This window comes from Scyliorhinus torazame, chromosome 13 (genome assembly GCF_047496885.1).
Source record: "Scyliorhinus torazame isolate Kashiwa2021f chromosome 13, sScyTor2.1, whole genome shotgun sequence".
In the NCBI taxonomy this organism is placed as follows: domain Eukaryota; kingdom Metazoa; phylum Chordata; class Chondrichthyes; order Carcharhiniformes; family Scyliorhinidae; genus Scyliorhinus; species Scyliorhinus torazame.
In genome coordinates this window covers 118,671,584-118,695,478 of record NC_092719.1, presented here as the reverse complement: position 1 = coordinate 118,695,478, position 23,895 = coordinate 118,671,584, and the positions used below count along the sequence as shown (strand labels likewise).

The window sequence follows — 23,895 nt, the reverse complement described above, 5'->3', positions numbered from 1 at the left end:
GGGAGAAAAAAGAAAACTCCTTCACTCTTGGCAGTCCAAACCTCCATGAATCTAACCCCCCATCTGCTCCATGAACCCCTTTAGTTCCTTCGCTATGACTGGCACTCTCCCTGTCCTAGATTTTGACCGGTCCAACTCTGGCTCGATGACCGTATTAAAATCTTCCCCCATGATCAGCTTATGTGACTCTAGGTCCAGGATCTTACCTAACACCCGCCTCATAAATTCCACATCGTCCCAATTTGGTGCATATATATTCACAAGTACCACACGCATCCCCTCAAGCTTCCCACTCACCATGATGTACCTGCCCCCCCACGTCCGACACAATTCTCCCTGCCTCAAATGCCACCCGTTTGCTGATCAGGATCGCGACCAGCCTGGTCTTAAAGTCCAGCCCTGAATGAAATATTTGGCCGACCCACGCCTTCCTCAGTCTAATCTGGTCTATAACCTTCATGTGTGTCTCTTGTAACATTGCCACGTCTGCCTTCTGGCCCCTCCGACGCGCGAACACGTGAGCCCTCTTAACCGGCCCAGTTAGCCCTCTGACGTTCCAATTGATCAGCCTGGTCGGGGGGCTTGCCACCCCCCGCTTCTCTCCCCGCCCCCCCCACCCCCACCCACCCCCCCTGCTGATCAGCCATCCCCCTTCTTCGGCTTAGCTCCAGCTCGCGTCCCTCGTCTCCTTGGGCATCCGCTGTCCTCAACCTCCCTTTTGTCCCCTAGCAACACTTCCTCCCCTGTCAGCAGAGCAGCCCCCCCCCTCCTATTAGCAATACCACAATCCCAGCCCCCCATAACAAGCTTATCACCTGCTCACCCCCCACTGCGCTTCCGTGAACTAGCTCACCTAGCTAGCCCGGTAGCTCCCGCCCATGGCGCCAGACATCCAATTTCCCTATTGTTCTCCCTCCACCCCCGCCCCCCGCTGCTTACAGTCTCCAATAAACAGTAGAAAAAATCCCTCCACCCATCACCCACCAGAACAGAGTTAAATTACATTCCTGAGCCACTGCTCAAACATCTTAAGAAAATGAAAACCAAAGAAAAAGTAAGGGGCAAAAAACAAGAATAATCCTTTGTTGCAGAGAGCACTGCATATCCAGAACATCACATAGATAACTTTAAACCAAATCGCCACCGCAATGCCCTCCCCCAAGGTTCAGTGTCCTTCGACCCCTGCCAGCCTTTTGTCCTTGATAAAGTTCATCACTTCATCCGGCGTTTCAAAGTAAAGTTCCTGGCCCTCAGAGGTGACCCACAGCCGCGCTGGATATAACATCCTGAACTTCACCCCCTTCTTGAAGAGGGCCGATTTTGCCCTATTAAATCCAGCTCATCTTTGGCGTCTTTTAAAATTTTTCCTACTTCAAGACTGTGAAGAAAACAACTTTACAACTCTGTTTCGAAATAAATAACTTTGTCTTTATTGACCAAAGTCTGCATTTATGTTGATACCCAAGGTCAACACCTCCACCCTATCCCCACAACTCAGTAACCCCGCCCAACACTAAGGGCAATTCTTTTGGGACACTAAGGGCAATTTATCATGGCCAGTCAACCTAACCTGCACATCTTTGGACTGTGGGAGAAAGCGGAGCACCCGGAGGAAACCCACGCACACACGGGGAGGATGTGCAGACTCCGCACAGACAGTGACCCAAGCCGGGAATCGAACCAGGGACCCTGGAGCTGTGAAGCAATTGTGCTAACCACCATGCTACCGTGCTGCCTATAAATGTGCGGCCTCCTACTCCATGGCCGCCACCGGAAGTCCCAGAGATTTCATTCATAAAGTAAGAGATATATCCAACCGAAACAAATGAGGGCTCCTGAATTCTTCCTCCAACCTGCGTCTTCATGAAGTAACGTTGGGTGGGAACAAGAAGGTAGAAAGTGGATAGTCTTGGTGCGTCACAGAAACTGCTACTGGAGGTGCTGAGGTGGGGGAGCAGACTTCCTTTTCCCATTAGTGTAAAATGGAGCTCACGACAAAGGATTTCGAGAATGTCGGTTGGACAGTTTGTTTTGTTTTAGCTGCTAACAGATTCAATATTAGACGCAGTGATGCCCCCCCTGGTTAATTGGTGAGGTTTCTGAGCTGTGAAAAGCATCAGCAGTTCAATAATGGAAGATTTAATCCTGTGGATGCTATTACCATTCATGAAATGAATGTTTTGTCCCGCAGTTTCTGCTTACATGACCACAGTCTTCAGTTATGGCATTGTGTTCTATGAAGCTAAGCAATTACTTTGAAATGAAAAATCCTAAAAACTCAATTCTATTGCAGCTGATGTCAGATAAGAGGGGACATTTTGTCAGCCGGTGATTTAATCTTATTGAATTCAGTGTGACTAGGAGGGCAGGAAATAGGTATTGCTCGTAATGCACGGCAAATGGCTCTACTTAATCTGAGATGGCAGACGAGTGTTGAGGGAGTGCTGCACGGTTGGAGGTGCCATCTATTGGATGAGATGGCAAACTGAGGCTCCATTTTCCTTTTCAGGTGGATATGAACGATCCCAAGGCATTATTTTGGAGAAGAGAAACAAAATTCTCCTTGGTGTCTTAGTCCATATTTACCCCTCGACCAACACTACTTAAACAGATTGCCTTTCCATTATCTCACTACTGTAAGTGGAGTCCTGGTGTGTGCAAATTAGCTTCTTCATTCCCTACAACAGTGACTATGCTTCAAAGGGCCTTCATTAGCTTTAGGATATCCTGGGGACGCACAAGGCACTAAAGTATTGCAAGTGTTTATCTCTTGAATTGGCAAAAACACTTGTCTCGAGTTGCCTATTCATTCCTGGGCCTAGTGTCCCAATAATCTACAAACACCCAAGGTGAACCAACCAACTTGCATTTCGATGACACCTCATGATGTCTTCAGGATATCCAAAGAGCTACACAGCCAATGAATTACTCTTTGAGATGTTGTACTCTTGTCTCCTTGGCAAATGTAACATAGCAAGAGGCCACAAATCGCCACTGCGGTCAGTGAATCAGTTAATCATTTACAGCAGTGTTGGTTGAGATGGAAATGTTGTTAACATATTCCAAGAACGCCCCATTTCTTTTTCAACTCTTTTGCTCCCAAGTAAACAGACAGACCTTGGTTCACCGATCTCACCCAAAGCACATCACTCACTCACAACAGCACTGAGATCTAGTTGATGCCCAGATTTTGAACCCACCACCTCTTGATTTGGAGGGGCGACAGCTAGTCATCAGAACAACCTGCCAGTTCAGCACAGCAGTCACACATAAAAACAAAGCCAGTCAGTTGTACTCCATTCCACTATGTTTATCGGAAAACCAAACGACGGTTTGCCAAACAGTATTTTTATTGTCATTACAAGGGCATCGTTTTAACTCATTACATCCTCCCAGAAACTCAAGTTTGGAAAAAGGGAATGCAATGCTTCTTCTGGTAAGTAAATTAGTCACCACAGTCCCAGATGATCGTTGGTTGTTTTCCACTTTGAGGGGGAGAGCTGACTAGTGATGATTTAACCTGAGGATCACCACACCTCTGGCGTGGGGCAAGGTTGAGAAGGCGAGTCTGCATGAATAACCTTAGCTGAATAGAGTTCTCACAGTGCACAAGGAGGCAATTCGGCCCGTCAAATCTCCACCGACCTTTGAAAGAGCACCCTACCTAGGCCCATTCCCCCACCCACCCTATTACCATGACCCCCCCACCCCACACAACGGGGCAATTTTACCATGGCCAATCCACCTCACCTGCACAAGTTTGGACTGTGGGAGGAAACTGGAGCAGCTGGAGACACGGAGAGAATGTGCAAACTCCACGCAGATAGTCACCCAAGGCCAGAATTGAACCTGGGTCCCTGGCGCTGGGAGGCAGCAGTGCTAACCACTGCTGCCGATTCCAAGGCTGGACAAAGGACTATGAAAGAGCAATAATGGATAACCAAATGGTAGATGCAGGATGTCAGCAAGGAAACAAGTCAATTCCCAATTGGAGTTCAGGGTTAGATTCAGCAGAAATGCACTATACTGTTCAGAAGATCACTTCACCAAACCAAAGCTGTGTATAATTTCACTCCCGTCGGCTGATGAGCTCCACTTATGAGGAGTGATCAAATAAATTGGCCATGTTTTGTCTGGCGAAGAACAGGTTGCGAGGTGACATGAGTGTTGTTTATAAGATTCTAAGGGATCTAGATTTCCATGATCAGGGTTTCATTTGATCCTGATAAACAGAAATACAGGATCCAGCCTGGGGGGATGATTGAAGGTTAACTAGATGGGCCAAGATCTTTTTGCAGCTATGACTTTAACTGGGATGATTTGCTAATTTATTATTGAAATGCTTAACATTTATCTAGTAGCGCATCAAGACAAAATGTCTCGAAGGGCTTGACGTGTTAATTGTTTTTGAATGTTCCGTAATTATTAGCATGTGGGCAGAAGCACAAATTACCCAAATGTCAGGAATATCCCATGCACCTCAAAAGATGAAGGATGAGTTAAGCACCGATTTTTGGTGGCTTTAGCAATGCTGGTCAGGTTACTTACTGAATTTACAGCTATTCCTGGAGTAACGTTCTTGGATTTTTAACAACCCCCGAACCAATATCAACAGGAAGACTCCCTTTGTTTAAATGTGAGATATAAAACTCAGCAAGCATTCACATTTTGCCACAGTTTATAATGAATTATGATTAATTTTAACAGCTTTTCTGGAGAACACATTTGATTGGAAAGGCTTATTACCAGAATTAGGATCCTGATTGGGAAGGAGTCACGGAGCCCAGCACTGAGTGAATGTTAAACTAACCTCCGTAGGTGCTCATTAAGTATGGAAGGCATCAGGGATGTTGTCAATTTAACTATGTTTTAATTTGACTGTCAGCGTTACTTGACTGTTCTCAACCATTGATATCATTAGCACAAAATTAAATCAACAGAGAAAATAAATTAAAACTAATCATCGTTCTCTATTTCTTTAAAGAGCAACCTTATCAAGGGTTCCTTTGAAGATTTTGTTCTGTGAGGGGGAGGGAATGAATTTTAGTGACTGCTATTTGAGAGGCCTTTTAAACCCATACATTACCGATACCATGACATGTTCGGTCGCAGGAAGATAGACACTTTGGAAGTGTAGCCAACATTGTAGTGTGGTTAAAAATGAGGCAACCAACCTCAGGGAACCAAAGGAAGGCAATCAAGGGAAGGCAATGGTGCAATGGTATTGTCACTGGACGAGCAATCCAGAGACCCAGCGTAATGTAACCTGGGAACCCGGGTTCAAATTCCACCATGCCAGATGTTGAAATTTCAATTCAACACACATCTCAAATTAAAAGTCTAATAACGACCATGAAACCATGTCGATTGTTGTAAAAACCCATCTGGTTCACGAATGTCCTTTAGGGAAGGAAGTCATCCTTACCTGGTTGTAGTACCCTCAATAACAACACGAGAGTGTGGAATGGTAAATTAAGGCTTTAATAAGCAGAGAAATAGCCAGCTCCAGAGACATGTGCTTACTGAGTGCCGCCTACAGGGCGTCACCTTATATACAGCTCCCTGGTGGGTGGAGCCGGAGGCGGAGTCCCCCAGGGTTTCAAACCCAGTCTTAAAGGGGCATCACCTACATGGTGTTAAGGGTACAGTAACCATTCATCACACTGGTCTTGCCTATATGTGACTCCACATCCACAGCAATGTGGTTGACTTTTAAATGCCAGTCAGTTCAAGGGCAATTGGGGATGGGCAATGAATGCTGACCCAGCCAGCAACGCCCACATTTAACAAATTAAAAAACATTAAAAGCAAGATTCCATACCAGCATGGCTCAGCTTAATGATGCTGCTTGGTTTGATGGATACACAGAGGACAGGACACCAGGGAGAAATCCCTTGGTCTCCTTTGAAAAAGTAGGCATGCAATCTTTAACACTGGCCTAAGAGGGCCATAGGACAGCACCTCCGACAGTGCGGTGCTCCTGCAGCACGTCACATTAATTAGCAATACTAATAGTGCAGTCCAAGGTTCAATAGGACCCCCATCACCAATGGCATTCTGCAGCGGTGCGCATTGGCCTCAATTCACAGGCTATAAGCCCTTGGATATTGATTTTGTGAGGATGGGAGAAGATAGGGGAAAGACAAAAGAATGTTGGGGAATAAGCAGTTGAGGGGTTTGCAGTTGAGAGGGGTTCTTGGGCACATCACTGCTCAGTCCATTATACAAGGTATCAATGGAGACAATGCTGAAGAACGGTTGAGCTTATGGTACCAAATGAGAGTCTGACTGATATTTCATGCTGCTCTTTTTATTCTCCAGTGTCACTAACCTCGAGCACAATAGGCCCAGGAGGACAGATCGTGCACACAGAGACGACGGAAATCTTTCTGAAAGGGGATCCACTGAATGGATTTGGATTACAGCTTCAGGGAGGAATCTTTGCCACTGAACCTCTCTCCTCTCCGCCACTCATACGCTTTATTGATCCAGACAGTCCGGCTGAAAGGTTAGAAGGCACCCTGACATTATTACCCATCTACAGCTAATGACAGAAAGAAGTTACAAAAACAACTTGCATTTATATAAGCACCTTGGACATAGTAAAACTTCCCCAAGGTGCTTCACGGGAGGAACATTACCAAGCAAAATCTGAGACCGAGACACATGAGGAGTTATATGGGCAGGTGACCAAAAGCTGGCTCAAGTGAGCTAGGTTTTCAGGAGTGTCTTTTAGGCGGAGAGAAGTAGAGAGGTTTAAGGAGGGAAATCCAGAGCTCCGGGCTCAGGATGCTGAATGGCACTGCCGCCAGGGGTGGGAGCGATTAAAGCAGGGATGCTCCAGAGACCAGAATTGGAGGAGCACAGATATTACAGGGGATTGTTAGGTTGGAGGAAGAGGACACAGAGATAGGAAGATTGAGGAGGAACTGGAACATACAGTAACAAACCCGTCTGGGGTGTCAGAATAATTTGTGTTTCTCTGGTTGCTGTTCAAGCCTCGATGCCAGCTCAGTGACAGAGAAATCCCACTGAAATGAAATGCTGTTGAGTAAATAAGGTACAACATTTTGCTCAGTAATTAGTTAGATGTGTTAATTATTATGATTAAATGTCTACAAGTTTTCTATTGTGATTCATTTGGTGGTTGAGTCAAAATACGACCTGGCATTGAAGGGGCCATGTAGCGTCAGTGCTTTATATTGTTTTGCAGCTTTGAGACACACTTAATCCATTCATCTCAGATGGTGGTGGCAGATTTGAGATTCCAAGCACGAGATGATAGACTTGATGCCACATCACCTTGGAGGATCAAGCCTTGTCATCTGCATTCAGAAATCTGACTGCACGCGAAAGCTGGTATAGTGGATACCTTACAGGACTCACTCCAGGGGCCGGAGCATAGTAACAATTGAAGGTGCCATCTTTAATCTGAGCCTTAATTAAACTGAGGTCCCATCTGCCCTCGGAAGAGGACTGTAAAAGAGACCACGGCACGAGTGTTTCTTCAAAGTTGCAAGGGTGCACGGCAATGCAGCAAGCTAAGACCGATGGCACATTGTGACAGAAAAGACAATGTTCCCTTTAAGGTGTGCGCCTGCTTGGCTACATGCAGCGATCTTAAAGGGACCATGCAATTCCAAACAAATCCAGGAAGCCCACAACAGAGAGAAATTAGAGGGAACATCACACGGCACTACTTTGAAGAAAGGCTGCCCAATATCTATCCTTCAACATCACATTAAAACAGCAGATCTGGCAATTATCACATTGCTTTCTGCAGAGATCTTGCTGTGCACAGTTTCACTGTCGTGTTTCCTCCAACACAAAAATGACAGCATTTCAAAGAAGAAGTACTTAGTTTGCTATAGAGCCCTTTTGGCACATCTTGAGATTGTGAAAGGAGCTGTATAAATGCAAGTTTTTCTTCTTTCTTCAGTAATCCAGAGACCTGGACTATTAATCCAGAGAGCGTGAGTTCAAATCCCACCATTTTAGTTTAAGAATTTGATTTCAGTTAAAACAAATCTTTGTTAAAACAAAGAGTTGCCATCAGTAAAAATAACCATGAATTTGCCAGTGTGTCACCATTCCCAACTGGTTTGTGCAACATAGAAAAATTACAGCACAGAAGGAGGCCATTCAGCCCATCTTGTCCATGCCAGCCCAAGAACACCCAAGTGCCCTTTCTAATCCCTCTTTCCTGTAGCTAGCAGCATTTAAGGTGCAGATCCAGGTACTTTTTAAAAGAGTTTAAGGTCTCTGCCTCCACCACCAACTTGGGCAGGGAATTCCACACTCCCACTACTCTCTGTGTAAAAATGTTCTTCCTCATGTCCTCTCTTCACCTTCTTCAGTAGCCTGGGAAACAATCTATCTGGCACTGGTGACTTATCAATTTTCAAGGAGTCCAACCCTTCGAGTACCTCTTCTCTATTTATGATTATCCCATCCAGTATCTCTGTGTTCCTCCTGGACTACTATATCTGCATCATCAATTTCCTTTCTAAACTCAAAGACAAAATATTCATTTAAATCCTTCCCACAGCCTCTGTATCGACACACAAGTTCCCTTCTTCATCTCTGGTATGTCCCATTTTTTCCTTAATTAACTTTTTACCATTAATATATTGGTAAAACATTTTTGGGTTTTTAAACATTACTTGCTAATCTTTTTTCATGCCCTCTCATTGATTTCCTTATTTCCTTTTTGACTTTCTCCCTGCATTTTCTATACTTGTCTAGGCTACCCAGTGTTTAGTTCTTTCTACTGCACGCTTTCTTTTTCTGTTTGATCTTCCCCTGTATTTCTGTAGACAACCGGGGATCTAGATTTGGCAGTGCCACTCTTTTTTTGGAGGGGATATGTCTACTTTGTATATTTAGGATCTCTCCTTTTAGTGCTTCCCACTGGTTCTCCACAGATTTATCCTCTAGCAAGGCTGTCCAGTCCACCTCAGCCAGTCCCTTCTTACTCCTGCAAAATATGCCACCCCCAGTTGAAAACTTTTACTTCTGCCTTATCTCTGTCCGTTTCCACGGTAACACTGAATCTAACTGAATTGTGATCACTATTCCCAATATGGTCGCCAACGATCACTTCACCCACTTGCCATTCTTCATTCCCCAAGACTAGGTCTAGAATTGCATCTCCCCTCATTAGGTTTGTCACTGAATGGGTGTAAAGGTTTCCTGGACACACTGCATGAATTATCTCCCTAAGTGTCCCTTATATTGTTTGAAACCCAGTTAACATTAGGATAGTTAACATCTCCTACTATTATTGCCCTCTTGTTCATACAGTCACAAATATGCCTACATATTTGATCTATCTCCCTGGGGACCTGTAGTCTACTCTCAGTAGCGTCACTGCGCCTTTTTTATTTCTAAGCTCAATCCATAAAACCTCGTTTGTTGACCCGTTTTGTACATATCTCTTCTCACAACTGGAATAGATTCTTTAACCATTAGTACTACTCTACCTGTGCCCTTAACTCATCGACATTGTAATATTCCTCACACTGAAGTATAAACAGTTTAACCCCGTCAATTTCCCTTGCCGGAATCTTTTTAAACTTTGCTTCTCCTGTAATTCCAAGTCTATCACTACATCTTCTACCACACTAGCTAATGTTCTACTTCTATTTTCCTGATCTGAATCTGACCTATCTGACCCTACCCCTGGGATCGCACCCCCTGCCGCACTAGTTTAAATACTCCCCAACATAATTAGCGAGACCACCTCACTAATCGCGATGCTGCTCAGTGAGTCTACCCTCAGCTCCAGCTCCAAAATCCGGTAAGAAACTGCATTTGGACACACCATCTGCACACATGGTCAACAAGGAAGCATCCCTCATTTCCCACATTATGCAGGAGGTGCATATCATGGGTCTGAGGTCACCTGTCATGACATCCCACTTGATTCAGCTAGTTACTCCCCTTAAAAAAACTTACATGAGCTAGGAACCTTATTTACGTTTGCTAGGAACCTGGGGCGTCATTCTCCGCCGGCGGGAGTCTCCGTTTTGCCGGCGCCCGGGGGTTTCCCGACGGCGTGGGGCTGCCCCACAATGGGAAACCCCATTGACCGGCCGGTGTAACGGAGCATCCCGCCGGCGGGTCGGGGCAGAAATGTGGCGGGGCGGGATGGAGAATTTCGCTCCACTGTTTTATGCTTTTTTTTAGTTCTTACCTCACTATTAAGCGATTAATTACTTTCCTAGATTGAAAATACTCACTGGGACTTACTCACCAATCAGCTGCTTCTGTTGAGCCCACATCACTTTCTAAACCAGCATTTGTTGACTGCTCTTCCTCCTATTGAGCACTAGATCTCTGCAATCCCCTCCTCAGTTATGGTGACTGAGCTGGGCTTTCCCAGAATACGTCTCAGTGACTCCTCACCAATGGCGGTTGTTGGCTACTCTTCCACCTGTTGTGCACTAGGTCCTCTGCAATTCCCTCCTCGCCGTTTAGGGAAGGAAACCGACCATCCTTACCTAACCTGGCCTATGTCCAGCCACACTGACACTGTTGACACTAAAATGCCCTCTGAAGTGGGCTGGCAAACCACTCAGCCAGGGCAACTTAGGGATGGGCATAAAAAACCCAATGGCACCATCTATAGAAGATCAGGGGAGTTCTCCCTTTTGTCCAAGCCAATGTTTATCCTTCAAACGAACAGCAATAAAATAGTTTATCTGGCCATCTGTTTCATTACAGTTTGTGGGATCTTGCTGTGCAAACACTGTCTGCTAAGTTTCCTACCTTACAACTGTGACGTTATCCGGAGGGTGCTTCATTGGCTGTAAAATGATTTTCATCATCCTGAAGTCATGAACGGCACTATATAAATGCTTTCTTTGCTGATCAAGCAAAGGGTTTGATTCCTCTATATGCAGCTTCTAAGAAGAAAGCTACAGACCTGGTTTCCTTAGCCGTAGGTAACGTACTTTCTTTCTTTGTCATTTTTTTCCTCCACAACACCTTCAACTGTTGTCTTCCGGGTCCAGATGCGGACTTGTGCAGGTGGGTGATCGGGTGCTCTCCATCAATGGCATGCCAACTGAGGACGGGACCCTCGAGGAGGCTAACCAGCTGTTGCGAGATGCGGCCCTCTCAAACAAAGTTACCCTGGAGATAGAATTCGACGTGGCAGGTAGGTTACAATGGGGAGAAGGGTTTGAAACCCGTCTGTGAGGCCTGTGAGAACCAGAGAAGATAAAATAGACAAGTCAATGGAATTGCCCTCAGGCCGATAGTTAACATAGTTGGTGCACTGTGACTGGCAGCTGTCACTAAATGTAGAGGAGTTACAAAGAAGGCCAGAGACTGTTACTGGCGATATGGAAACAGTGCAGAAGAGGATTTGGTTGAAACCAAATCTAGCAAGAATGTGAGGCTTGAAGTTTTTAAGTGCAAGGTGTCCATGTTGTGGGTTATGAGTCATATCGAGCCTTATGAATCCTGGCAATCAAACCCACTAATCCCAGATATGCCAGGCCTGTCTATGTTGTCTTGTATACCCTGTTTCAGGTTTATGGGGGGTTTGGAAAGGGGCTGTCCTTTGGTCTGTAGGTTCATTGATAAGATAACTCCTGACTCATAACATGGAGATCATTTGATATCAGCAACCTGAATTATCCACAACTAATTGGAATGTAGGTTAAACTCTTTCTGCTCCTGAGATTCCAGAGTTTTCTGTGATGGGAGAATGTGACAGCTATTCAGGCTTGGAGTTCGGCATATCCCACATCAGGACGTTCTAGTACATGAAGGAAAAATTTCAACTTGAACACTCTTGAGAGAGGTTAAGAATGGAGGTTTGGCACTTGTGCATGGGCCCACCACATAAATGTGTAAAGGTTCCATTTTCCTTTGTTGACCTGTGCGTAGATGTTCCCACAGTCTCCCACTTTATGTTGAGAGCTCAAGTGCAAGTCTTGTTAAGTCGCACTGTTTGTTTGTTTGTTTGTCCAGCAGGCAAGACCCCTCGCTCTCAGACACTGTGGCCGGGATTCTCCGCCGGGTCGGAGAATCCCCGGAAGGAGGCGCAAATCCCGCCCCAACGGCGGCTGCCCCATTCTCCGGCGCCGTTTATCGGGCGGCGGAGGGATTCCAGCCACGCCGGTCAGGGGCCGTTGACAGCAGCCCCCCCGGCGATTCTCCGGGCCCCAATGGGCTGAGCGGCCGCCCAGTTATGGCCAGTCCCGCCGGCGTGAATTACTCTCCTCACACATTGCGGGACCTGGCAGGTGAGTGTGTGGGGGTGGTCCTCGGGGGGGCGTTGGCGGATCCAACCCCGGGGGGGCCCCCACGGTGGCATGGCCCGCGATCGGGGCCTACCGATCTGCAGACGGGCTTGTTCCGTGGGAGGACTTCTTTCTCTGCACCGGGGCCCTGTAGGGCACCGCCATATTGCCCGGCGGCCAATGCGGAGAAGAAAACCCCCATGCATGCGCGGAAATCGCCGGCCAGTTCGCGCATACGTGAGGTCACGCTGGCCGTTCCGCGAACTCGCGCTGGCCGTTCTGCGCATGTGCGACCTTGTGCTGGCCCTTCGGCACTGGCTGGAGCAGCGGGGACGACTCCGGTGGTAACCTAGACCCCTAAAAAGGTGACAATTCCTCACCTGGGGGGTCGTTGACGCCGGAGTCGTTGGCACCGGTTTTCCCGCCGGCGTGGGGCATCGCCCCATTTTCAAAGAATCCCGCCCTGTGTTCCTCTCCCTCCAAAGTCAGTTGTCTGCTGAGAAGGCAAGGTGAGTTCGCTGGCTTTGTCACCAACTCTTCGGAGCTCAGAAGGTGCAGCTGGCTGAGATGGGTCACATCTGACAATCAGTTCATCACCAAAGGAGCCATTTGTGTTTTCCATCCCTCTGCGCTTCCCATTCACTCCTCCTCTCAAAGTGTGTGTGAGTGGGCGGGAACGTGCAGATGATGTTACCGTAAGATTAGCCATGATCTGACTGAATGGTGGAACAGGCTGGAGGGGCTGAATGGTCTACTCCTGCTCCCAATCCGTATGTTCTCATCAAATCTGATTGGACATATCCCTGGAGATTTCATCACATGACCTCTTCCCTCCAACCATCTCGCCCTAAACAAACAGCCTTCTTTCTCCATCTCCAATTCTTTTATAGCTATCATGCAAGCTGATCCTTCTCGAGGGGCAAGCCAGCAATGTCCACATTTCTGTGAATGAGTAAAGATAAATAAATAAAATTGTTCAAAGAACATGTTTGAAATAAAAATATTTTTTCTTTAAATTTAGTGGTCCTGCTGGTTTTCCCACTTGTCTGGTGGAAGCAATGCCCTTCAATGCTTGGAGTCTCCAGGGACCTTGGAGAGTTGGCAGCCAACTCTTGAGCGGGCTGCCCTACGGGTAGCTGGCAACCCACTCTGGCACTGAGCCCAATTGGCCAGTCTTCATGTGCGATCCTCAGCAGTAAGAGCTGGTTCACTACTCTGCGGGAATAGAGCAAATAGGCGGAAAAAAAAAATCCTCTTCACTGACAGGAGGGTTGGTTACCAGAGGGAAGAGATTTTAATGAAAAATGAACCATAGAGGGAGATAGAAAGAGAAGAAATTGTTTCCACAGCAAGTTCTGAATGCACTGGAGGCGGAAGCAGATTGAATTGTGGGGGAAGCGGGATTAGGCTATTGAGTTGGATGATCAGCCATGATCATAATGAATGGTGGAGCAGGTTCGAAGGGCCGACTGGCCTCACCCTGCTCCTCTTCTATGTTTCTATGAATAATAACTGACAGAGGGAATTACATTTTGAAAAGAATATATTTGAAGGGCGGCAGGAAAATGGTGGCGGGAAGGGGAATGAATGGATTGCTTTTTTAAACGACTGACACAGATCTGATGGGCTGAATGGCCCAGTCCTCCACTACAAGATTCTACGATTACTTCTGGGATTCTGGCCTCCATCTGCTGGATGCATAAACAATTACACCGTAAAATCCCAGAATTTGCTGTCGGTGATCTCAGTATTTCAACGTTTAACACATGATATGACAATTTTTCTGAGACTGTATTTTAGAGAAGGAATCAGTCTGGAATTGAAAGCAAGTCTCAATAATGGTGATCATCAAACTATCATTGATTGCCGTAAATACCCATCTTGATTCATTAATGTCCTTTAGGGAAGGAAATCTGCCGTCTTTTGTGAGGGCCACGAAGAATCCAGCATGAGTTTTAAGGATACAAAGAAATAACATTTATTTACAACAACATATATATACAACAGCGCCAGCAACTTCGCTTGCTGCTCACTCCTTCCTGCTGGTTCCAAACTGGCCAGCTTTATTTATACAGGGAGTCTGCTAATGATTTCTCCTCCCCCTCATTGGGGAAGCTCATACTCCCACAGGATTGTGGGATTGTCATTAGTCCCCAGCCAATGGTAAGCAGGCAGGTTCTAACATCCCAGCCCCCCAAAGTCCAAGGAATCCACCGAAGACCCTGGCGAAGGAGGGCGTTGGACTCGTTTTGCCGCAGGTCGGACACCATTTGCACGAGGCGCTGGATCGGGCGACGTGTAACGAGATGGAGACTGGCGCTTCCGTGATGAACGGCGCACCGGTTGTACATCCACGGCCCGTGGGTCCGAGGATTCCCCCTCTGATGCGCCCTGTGCCTCCATCTCAGAATCAGAGTCTGCAGCCTCCGACATCTCGGCATCTCTATCTCCAGGCGGTTCTGTAACGACCTGCGCAGGCTTTGAGTGTGGCACCAGAGGAAGATTGTGAGGACTACTTTCCATTGTCTCTGGTCTCTGTGGCTGTAGAAATTAGCTCCGGGGGCGGGGATTTTTGGAAGGGATAGTCTTCTGGACTGAACGTGGTCTACATGTTTGCGCTGGAGACAACCCTGGGCTTGCACCTGGTAAGACATAGGGCCAGTTTGGCGAAAGATTATGCCAGGGACCCACTGGGCACCACCAGCAAAATTCCGAATGAACACTGGGTCACCGGGCGCAAACTGCCGAATCGGCCGATGCCAAGAAAAACCATGTCCCTGCCGTTCTTGTATGCGGCGTACTTTCGCGCCAATGTCCGGGAAAACCATGCTAAGGCGGGTGCGAAGTCTCCGGCCCATTAGGAGTTCTGCGGGAGCTACCCCAGTCACCGCATGGGGGGTGGTCCTATACAAAAACAAAAAGCGAGCCAGTCTCATGTCCATTGACCCAGAAGACTGCTTCTTTAGGCCTCGTTTGAATAACTGCACTGCGCACTCTGCCAACCCATTTGAAGCTGGGTGGTAAGGGGCAGTGAGGATATGGCGTATGCTGTTCATCTTCATGAACCTCGCAAACTCCTCACTCGTGAATGGAGTGCCGTTATCCGTGACCAGCACCTCGGGGAGGCCATGCGTACTACAAGACAAACGCAGGACGTTGTGCCTAGCATCTTATGCACCTCTAGCCGTTTAGACTGGGCGTCGATGAATAGAAGGAACATGGATCCTTGAAAAGGGCCGGTGAAACCTGCATGCAAGCGCGCCCAAGGCTGCCCTGGCCATTCCCAGTGATGTAGGGGCGCGGCCGGCGGAAGCTTCTGATGCTCCTGGCAAATGGAGCAGTTTTGGGCTGCCTTCTCAATGTCGGTGTCGAGGCCTGGCCACCAGACATAACTCCGGGCCAACATTTTCATTTTGGTCACACCTGGATGCCCATTGTGCAAGTCTCTTAGTATCAGCTCCTGTCCTTTTTCCGGGACAATCACACGCGTCCCCCACAAGAGGATGCCGTCTTCCACGTTGAATTCTGACAGCTTGGAGGAAAATGCCCGCAACTCGCCTGGGAGCTGTCTATGCTGCCCACCATACAGGACTATGTGCCGAACCTTTGACAGGACTGGCTCCGTCTGGGTCCACTCACAGATCTGTGATGCCGTGACAGGCAAGGTGTCCATAAAATGTAGGGTTGCAACCAACTCACCAGTCGTGGGGGTCGACATGGGGCCGGTCGATAAAGGCAATCGGCTCAGTGCGTCGGCATTCGCTATCTGGGTTCCTGGTTTGTGCTCCAGAGAATACTCGTATGCAGCGAGCAACAAAGCCCAGCGCTGGATCCGTGCAGAAGCAATGGGCGGTATTGGCTTATCCTCTCTGAAAAGTCCCAGCAGAGGCTTATGATCAGTCACGATAGTGAAGTGGCGGCCATACACGTACTGGTGGAAGCGTTTCACCGCAAAGACCACCGCCGGGCCCTCCTTCTCGATCTGCAAGTACTTTTTTTCCGCTGCAGTCAATGTGCGGGAGGCGAAAGCTATCGGTCGCTCGGCCCCGTTCTCCATCTTGTGGGACAGGACGGCCCCAATACCATACGGGGATGCATCACATGTGACGAGCAAAGGCTTTCCAGGATCATAGTGGGTTAGTAACCCAGACGACGACAATTGTCGTTTTACCCGTTGGAAAGCGGCTTCTTGCGGCTGACCCCAAACCCAGGTGTGATTCTTATTTAGCAGAAGGTGCAACAGGGCCAGCGTAGTTGCCAGATTGAGGAGGAACTTCCCGTAATAGTTTACGAGGCCGAGAAAAGAACGAAGATGCGAAGTGTCAGTCGGGGTGGGGGCCTGTTGAATCGCGCGCACCTTCTCCGCGACGGGGTGCAAACCTTCGCGGTCCACCCAATAACCCAGGTAGACTACTTCCTTCGCCTGAAAGATGCACTTTGTGCGACGTAAACGGACTCCAGCCTCCGAAAAGCGTCTAAGGACAGCCGATGTCATCTAAATAGACAGCGACACGTGGTAAACCTCTCAAAATGCCCTCCATAACGCGTTGAAAAATAGTGCAGGCAGAGGATACCCCAAAGGGCAACCGTGTATATTCATACAGGCCTCGGTGTGTATTAATCATTACATATGGTCGGGAGGCAGGATCCAGCTCCAACTGTCGGTAGACGTGACTCATATCTAATTTTGTGAACGAGAATCCGCCTGCAAGCTTCGCATAGAGATCCTCTATGCGAGGCATTGGATATCGGTCGAGTCGGGAAGCCGTATTCACTGTAGTCGCCGCACAAGCGAACTGTGGCATCTGGCTTCATTACAGGTACAATTGGTGCTGCCCAGTCAGCGAAACGGACTGGCCTGATGATACCCAAAGTCTCCAAATGAGTGAGCTCCCCTTCTACCTTCTCGAGAAAGGCGTATGGCACCGGGCTCGCCCGGAAATAGCGCGGCGTGGCTCCTGGTTCGACTTGGATACGGGCTACGGCCCCTTTTATTTTCCCCAAACCGGGCTGGAATACATCTGGGTATCGTAGCACCTCAGTCAACCCTCCAGAAACTGTTTGGAGGATGTGCTGCCACTGCAACCGCAAATGGCGCAACCAGTCCCGACCCAACAGGCTGGGCCCATGGCCGCGCACCACGATAAGTGGGAAACGCCTCTCCTGGCGTCCATAAACAACAGGGGACACCGTAGTTCCTGCTATGCCCAATGGTTCCCCCGTGTAGGTGGCCAACCTGGCCTGTGTGTTGGTTAATGTAAGGGTCTGTACACCCTGCTTGATGCAGTCGAATGTCCTCTTGGCGATCACGGAGACCGCTGCGCCAGTGTCCAACTCCATCTCAAGCGGGTGACCATTGACCCGTACTGTCACCTTAATTGGGGCCACACGGGGAGCTGCCACTCAATGCAGCTGCAGGCAGTCGTCCTCCGTCTCCACGTCCTCTGGAGTAATCGCCGTAGGTTCATCCACATGGAAGGTACGGCCCCTGGGCTGGCTCCAGTTTTGGTCGGAATGACGGCGCCTCTAGCCCCCCCAGGACCGGTGTCTGCGACGGGGTCGGCGCCTACAAGTCTGACACGGACATGGCTCCTCATCCATTGGTTCTGGAGAAGGCTCCCTTCGGGAGGAATGTCCGACGGCCACTGGCGTCGGTCCGGATGTTGCCTCGCCCAAGGTACCGCAGGAGTGCGGGGGGACGTTTTCGGACGGAAGGGGTTGCGCCCCAAGGCATGCACTTCCATTCCCTGTAGCTCCTGTACTCCTCGTTCTGCGCTCTCTCAGGACAATACTATTTGAATGGCCTGTTGAAACGTCAATGTTGGCTCCGCTAACAACTTTCTCTGGGTGGCCGCATTGTTAATACTGCAAACCAAACGGTCGCGTAACATTTCTGACAAGGTCTTACCATAGTCACAGTACTCCGCAATCCTGCATAGCCTGAATAGAAAGTCGGCAAGGGATTCTCCAGGGGTCCTCTCCGCGGTATTAAACCGGTAACGCTGGACTATTGTGGACGGGGTTGGGTTAAAATGTTGCCCCACTAAATTCACAAGTTCATCAAACGTTTTGGTGTATGGCGCAGCTGGGTACGTAAGGCTCCTAATCACCCCAAACGTATGCGGGCCGCAGTCGGTGAGCAATATGACCACCTGGCACTCGTTTTCGGTGATATAGTTTGTCCGGAAATAGTAACGCATCTATTGTGCGTACTGGTTCCAGCTTTCCAGCACAGCATCAAAAACATCCAAACGTCCGTATAGCAGCATTATTTAATAGAAAACAGCTTCCAACCTGTATCCAACAAAAACCCAGGGAAGTGGCTTCAGCAGTGTAGACAGCTATTCACTTTAACCCTCGTCGCCAGTTTTGTGAGGGTCACGAAGAATCCAGCACGAGTTTTAAGGATACAAAAAAAAACATTTATTTACAATAACATATATATACAACAGCAACCTCGCTTGCTGCTCACTCCTTCCAGCTGGTTCCAAACTGGCCAGCTTTATTTATACAGGGAGTCTGCTAATGATTTCTCCGCCCCCTCATTGGGGAAGCTCATACTCCCACAGGATTGTGGGATTGTCATTAGTCCCCAGCCAATGGTAAGCAGGCAGGTTATAACACCGTCCTTACCCAGTCTGACGTACATGTGACTCCAGACCCACAGCAATGTGGCTGACACTTACTGTCCCCTGAAATGGCCGAGCAACCCAGTCAGTTAGAGGGCAATGAGGGATGAGCAACAAATGCTGGCCTTTCCAGCGGCAACCATATCCCATTATAGAGTAAAGAATTAACTGGTTGAAATAAAGCAACTGCATTAAACTAGTAAGCACAGCATGTCATGCCAATGTGTTAAATATTCACCAAGAAATGCTAGAAATACTCAGCATGTTTGGCAGCATCTGGGGAGAGAAACAGAGTTAACATTTCAGGTCGACAGTGTAACATTAACTCCGTGTTTCTCTCTCTCTGCAGATGCTGTCTGACTTGCTGAGCATTTCCAGCATTTTCTGTTCTGATTTCAGATTTTCCTCACTGTTTTATTTTCCTGTGTTACCACATCACCAACTCCAGGGGAATCAAAATAAGTCAAGAACAGAGTGCGTGCACCTTAACACTTGTGTTTTCAAAAGATTAACGATCCGGGGCATCTTATGTGAGTTTGTTTCTCTTCCACAGAATCTGTTATTCCCAGTAGTGGGACCTTTCATGTGAAATTGCCCAAGAAGAGAGGGGTCGAGCTTGGCATCACCATCAGCTGTGAGTAGATTCTCCTTCAGGTTCTGTCCTTCCTCATTTTAGGTGTGCAGAGAGGGGAGATGGTGGTGGTAGTGGTATTGTCACTGGACTGGTAATTCAGAGGCCCAGGCTGATGCTCTGGGTTCAAATCCCCGCATGGCAGCTGTGAAATTTAAACTTCAATTAATAAATCTGGAATTGAAAAGCTAATCTCAGTAATAGTGGCCATGGCGACTGTCATCGATTGTCATAAACATGTATCTGGTTCTTTCAGTCCTTCAGAGAAGGAAAGCTGCCATGCTTACCTGCTCTGGCCTACATGTGCAGCCAGCAATGTGGTTGACTCTTAAACGGCCAAGCAATTTCCCTCAGTTCAAAGGGCAGTTACGGATGGGCAGCAAATGCTGGCCTTGCAAGTGACACCCACATCCCATGAGAGAGAGAAACAGACACGTTAGAACCGAGCGAACCCTGCTCAATCTGTGACTTTATTGCATTCCCCAAGGCTCAGGGAATCCCTTGCATTGCCTCAGGTAGTGCCACATGTGTCGAGGTGCCATCTTTCAGATGAGATATTAAACCCAAAGCCCCCCTCAGCTGGTAGATCGAACATTTATCCCTCAACCAAAAACAGATTATTTGGTCATTTATCTGATTACTGACTGTGGGAGCTTGCTGTGCACGAATTGGTTGCTGTATTTCAAAGAACAAAGAAATGTACAGTACAGGAACAGGCCCTTCGGCCCTCCAAGCCCGTGCCGACCATGCTGCCCGACTAAACTACAATCTTCTACACTTCCTGGGTCCGTATCCTTCTATTCCCATCCTATTCATATATTTGTCAAGATGCCCCTTAAATGTCCCTATCGTCCCTGCTTCCACTACCTCCTCCGGTAGCGAGTTCCAGGCACCCACAACCCTCTGCCTAAAAAACTTGCCTCGTACATCTACCCTAAACCTTGCCCCTCTCACCTTAAACCTATGCCCCCTAGTAATTGACCCCTCTACCCTGGGGAAAAGCCTCTGACTATCCACTCTGTCTATGCCCCTCATAATTTTATATACCTCTATCAGGTCTCCCCTCAACCTCCTTCGTTCCAGTGAGAACAAACTGAGTTTATTCAATCGCTCCTCATAGCTAATGCCCTCCATACCAGGCAACATTCTGGTAAATCTCTTCTGCACCCTCTCTAAAGCCTCCACATCCTTCTGGTAGTGTGGCGACCAGAATTGAACACTATACTCCAAGTGTGGCCTAACTAAGGTTCTATACAGCTGCAACATGACTTGCCAATTCTTATACTCAGTGCCCCGGCCAATGAAGGCAAGCATGCCGTATGCCTTCTTGACTACCTTCTCCACCTGTGTTGCCCCTTTCAATGACCTGTGGACCTGTACTCCTAGATCTCTTTGACTTTCAATACTCTTGAGGGTTCTACTATTCACTGTATATTCCCTACCTGCATTAGACCTTCCAAAATGCATTACCTCACATTTGTCCGGATTAAACTCCATCTGCCATCTCTCCGCCCAAGTCTCCAGACAATCTAAATCCTGCTGTATCCTCCGACAGTCCTCATCGCTATCCGCAATTCCACCAACCTTTGTGTCGTCTGCAAACTTACTAATCAGACCAGTTACATTTTCCTCCAAATCATTTATATATACTACAAAGAGCAAAGGTCCCAGCACTGATCCCTGTGGAACACCACTGGTCACAGCCCTCCAATTAGAAAAGCATCCCTTTGCTACTCTCTGCCTTCTATGGCCTAGCCAGTTCTGTATCCACCTTGCCAGCTCACCCCTGATCCCGTGTGACTTCACCTTTTGTACTAGTCTACCATGAGGGACCTTGTCAAAGGCCTTACTGAAGTCCATATCAACAACATCTACTGCCCTACCTGCATCAATCATCTTAGTGACCTCCTCGTAAAACTCTATCAAGTTAGTGAGACACGACCTCCCCTTCACAAAACCGTGCTGCCTCTCACTAATACGTCCATTTGCTTCCAAATGGGAGTAGATCCTGTCTCGAAGAATTCTCTCCAGTAATTTCCCTACCATTGAAGTAAGGCTCACCGGCCTGTAGTTCCCGGGATTATCCTTGGTACCCTTCTTAAACAGAGGAACAACATTGGCTATTCTCCAGTCCTCCGGGACATCCCCTGAAGACAGCGAGGATCCAAAGATTTCTGTCAAGGCCTCAGCAATTTCCTCTCCAGCCTCCTTCAGTATTCTGGGGTAGATCCCATCAGGCCCTGGGGACTTATCTACCTTAATATTTTTTAAGACACCCTACACCTCGTCTTTTTGGATCACAATGTGACCCAGGCTATCTACACCCCCTTCTCCAGACTCAACATCTACCAATTCCTTCTCTTTGGTGAATACTGATGCAAGTATTCATTTAGTACCTCGCCCATTTCCTCTGGCTCCACACATAGATTCCCTTGCCTATCCTTCAGTGGGCCAACCCTTTCCCTGGCTACCCTCTTGCTTTTTATGTACGTGTAAAAAGCCTTGGGATTTTCCTTAACCCTATTTGCCAATGACTTTTCGTGACCCCTTCTAGTCCTCCTGACTCCTTGCTTAAGTTCCTTCCTACTTTCCTTATATTCCACGCAGGCTTCGTCTGTTCCCAGCCTTTTAGCCCTGACAAATGCCTCCTTTTTCTTTTTGACGAGGCCTACAATATCACTCGTCATCCAAGGTTCCCGAAAATTGCCGTATTTATCTTTCTTCCTCACAGGAACATGCCGGTCCTGTATTCCTTTCAACTGACATTTGAAAGCCTCCCACATGTCAGATGTTGATTTGCCCTCAAACATCCGCCCCCAATCTATGTTCTTCAGTTCCCGCCTAATATTGTTATAATTAGCCTTCCCCCAATTTAGCACATTCATCCTCGGACCACTCTTATCCTTGTCCACCAGTACTTTAAAACTTACTGAATTGTGGTCACTGTTACCGAAATGCTCCCCTCCTGAAACATCTACCACCTGGCCGGGCTCATTCCCCAATACCAGGTCCAGTACCGCCCCTTCCCTAGTTGGACTGTCTACATATTGTTTTAAGAAGCCCTCCTGGATGCTCCTTACAAACTCCGCCCCGTCTAAGCCCCTGGCACTAAGTGAGTCCCAGTCAATATTGGGGAAGTTGAAGTCTCCCATCACCACAACCCTGTTGTTTTTACTCTTTTCCAAAATCTGTCTACCTATCTGCTCCTCTATCTCCCGCTGGCTGTTGGGAGGCCTGTAGTATACCCCCAACATTGTGACTGCACCCTTCTTATTCCTGATCTCTACCCATATAGCCTCACTGCCCTCTGAGGTGTCCTCTCGCAGTACAGCTGTGATATTCTCCCGAACAAGTAGCGCAACTCCACCTCCCCTTTTACATCCCCCTCTATCCCGCCTGAAATATCTAAATCCTGGAACGTTTAGCTGCCAATCCTGCCCTTCCCTCAACCAGGTCTCTGTAATGGCAACAACATCATAGTTCCAAGTACTAATCCAAGCTCTAAGTTCATCTGCCTTACCCGTAATGCTCCTTGCATTAAAACATATGCACTTCAGGCCACCAGACCCGCTGTGTTCAGCAACTTCTCCCCGTCTGCTCTGCCTCAGAGCCACACCTATTCCCTAGTTCTCCCTCAATGCGAACCTTCTGACCTATTGCTCCCGTGCCCACCTCCCTGCCATACTAGTTTAAACCCTCCCGTGTGACACTAGCAAACCTCGCGGCAAGGATATTTATGCCTCTCCGGTTTAGGTGCAACCCGTCCTTCTTATTCAGGTCACATCTGCCCCGGAAGAGCTCCCAGTGGTCCAAATAATGGAAACCCTCCCTCCTACACCAGCTGTTTAGCCACGTGTTTATCTGCTCTATCTTCCTATTTCTAGGCTCACTGGCACGTGGTACAGGGAGTAATCCCGAGATTACAACCCTCGAGGTCCTGTCTTTTAACTTTCTGCCTAGCTCCCTGAACTCCTGCTGCAGGACCTCATGCCCCTTCCTGCCTATGTCGTTAGTACCAATATGTACAACGACCTCTGCCTGTTTGCCCTCCCCCTTCAGGATGCCCTCTACCCGTTCGGAGACATCCTGGACCCTGGCACCAGGGAGGCAACATACCATCCTGGAGTCTCTTTCACGTCCACAGAAGCGCCTATCTGTGCCCATGACTATAGAGTCCCCTATTACTATTACTCTTCTGCGCTTTGACCCTCCCTTCTGAACATCAGAGCCAGCTGTGGTGCCACTGCTCTGGCTGCTGCTGTTTTCCCCTGATAGGCTATCCCCCCCGACAGTATCCAAAGGGGTATATCTGTTCGAGAGGGGGACAACCACAGGGGATTCCTGCACTGACTGCCTGCCCTTTCTGGTGGTCACCCATTTC

At 48.1% G+C, this 23,895-nt stretch overlaps 1 protein-coding gene across 4 annotated transcripts in view; it reads left to right on the top strand.

Moving 5' to 3' along the window:
- The window catches only part of grip2b (glutamate receptor interacting protein 2b), a 324,567-nt gene that overhangs the window by 212,003 nt on the left and 88,669 nt on the right, over positions 1 to 23,895 (top strand). For all 4 annotated transcript variants that reach the window (XM_072472104.1, XM_072472105.1, XM_072472103.1 and 1 more), the window contains 3 exons: positions 6,322 to 6,508; positions 11,016 to 11,161; positions 19,437 to 19,517. In XM_072472104.1, coding sequence (XP_072328205.1) covers positions 6,322 to 6,508; positions 11,016 to 11,161; positions 19,437 to 19,517 — 414 coding nt within the window. The remainder of the gene's footprint in view (positions 1 to 6,321; positions 6,509 to 11,015; positions 11,162 to 19,436; positions 19,518 to 23,895) is intronic.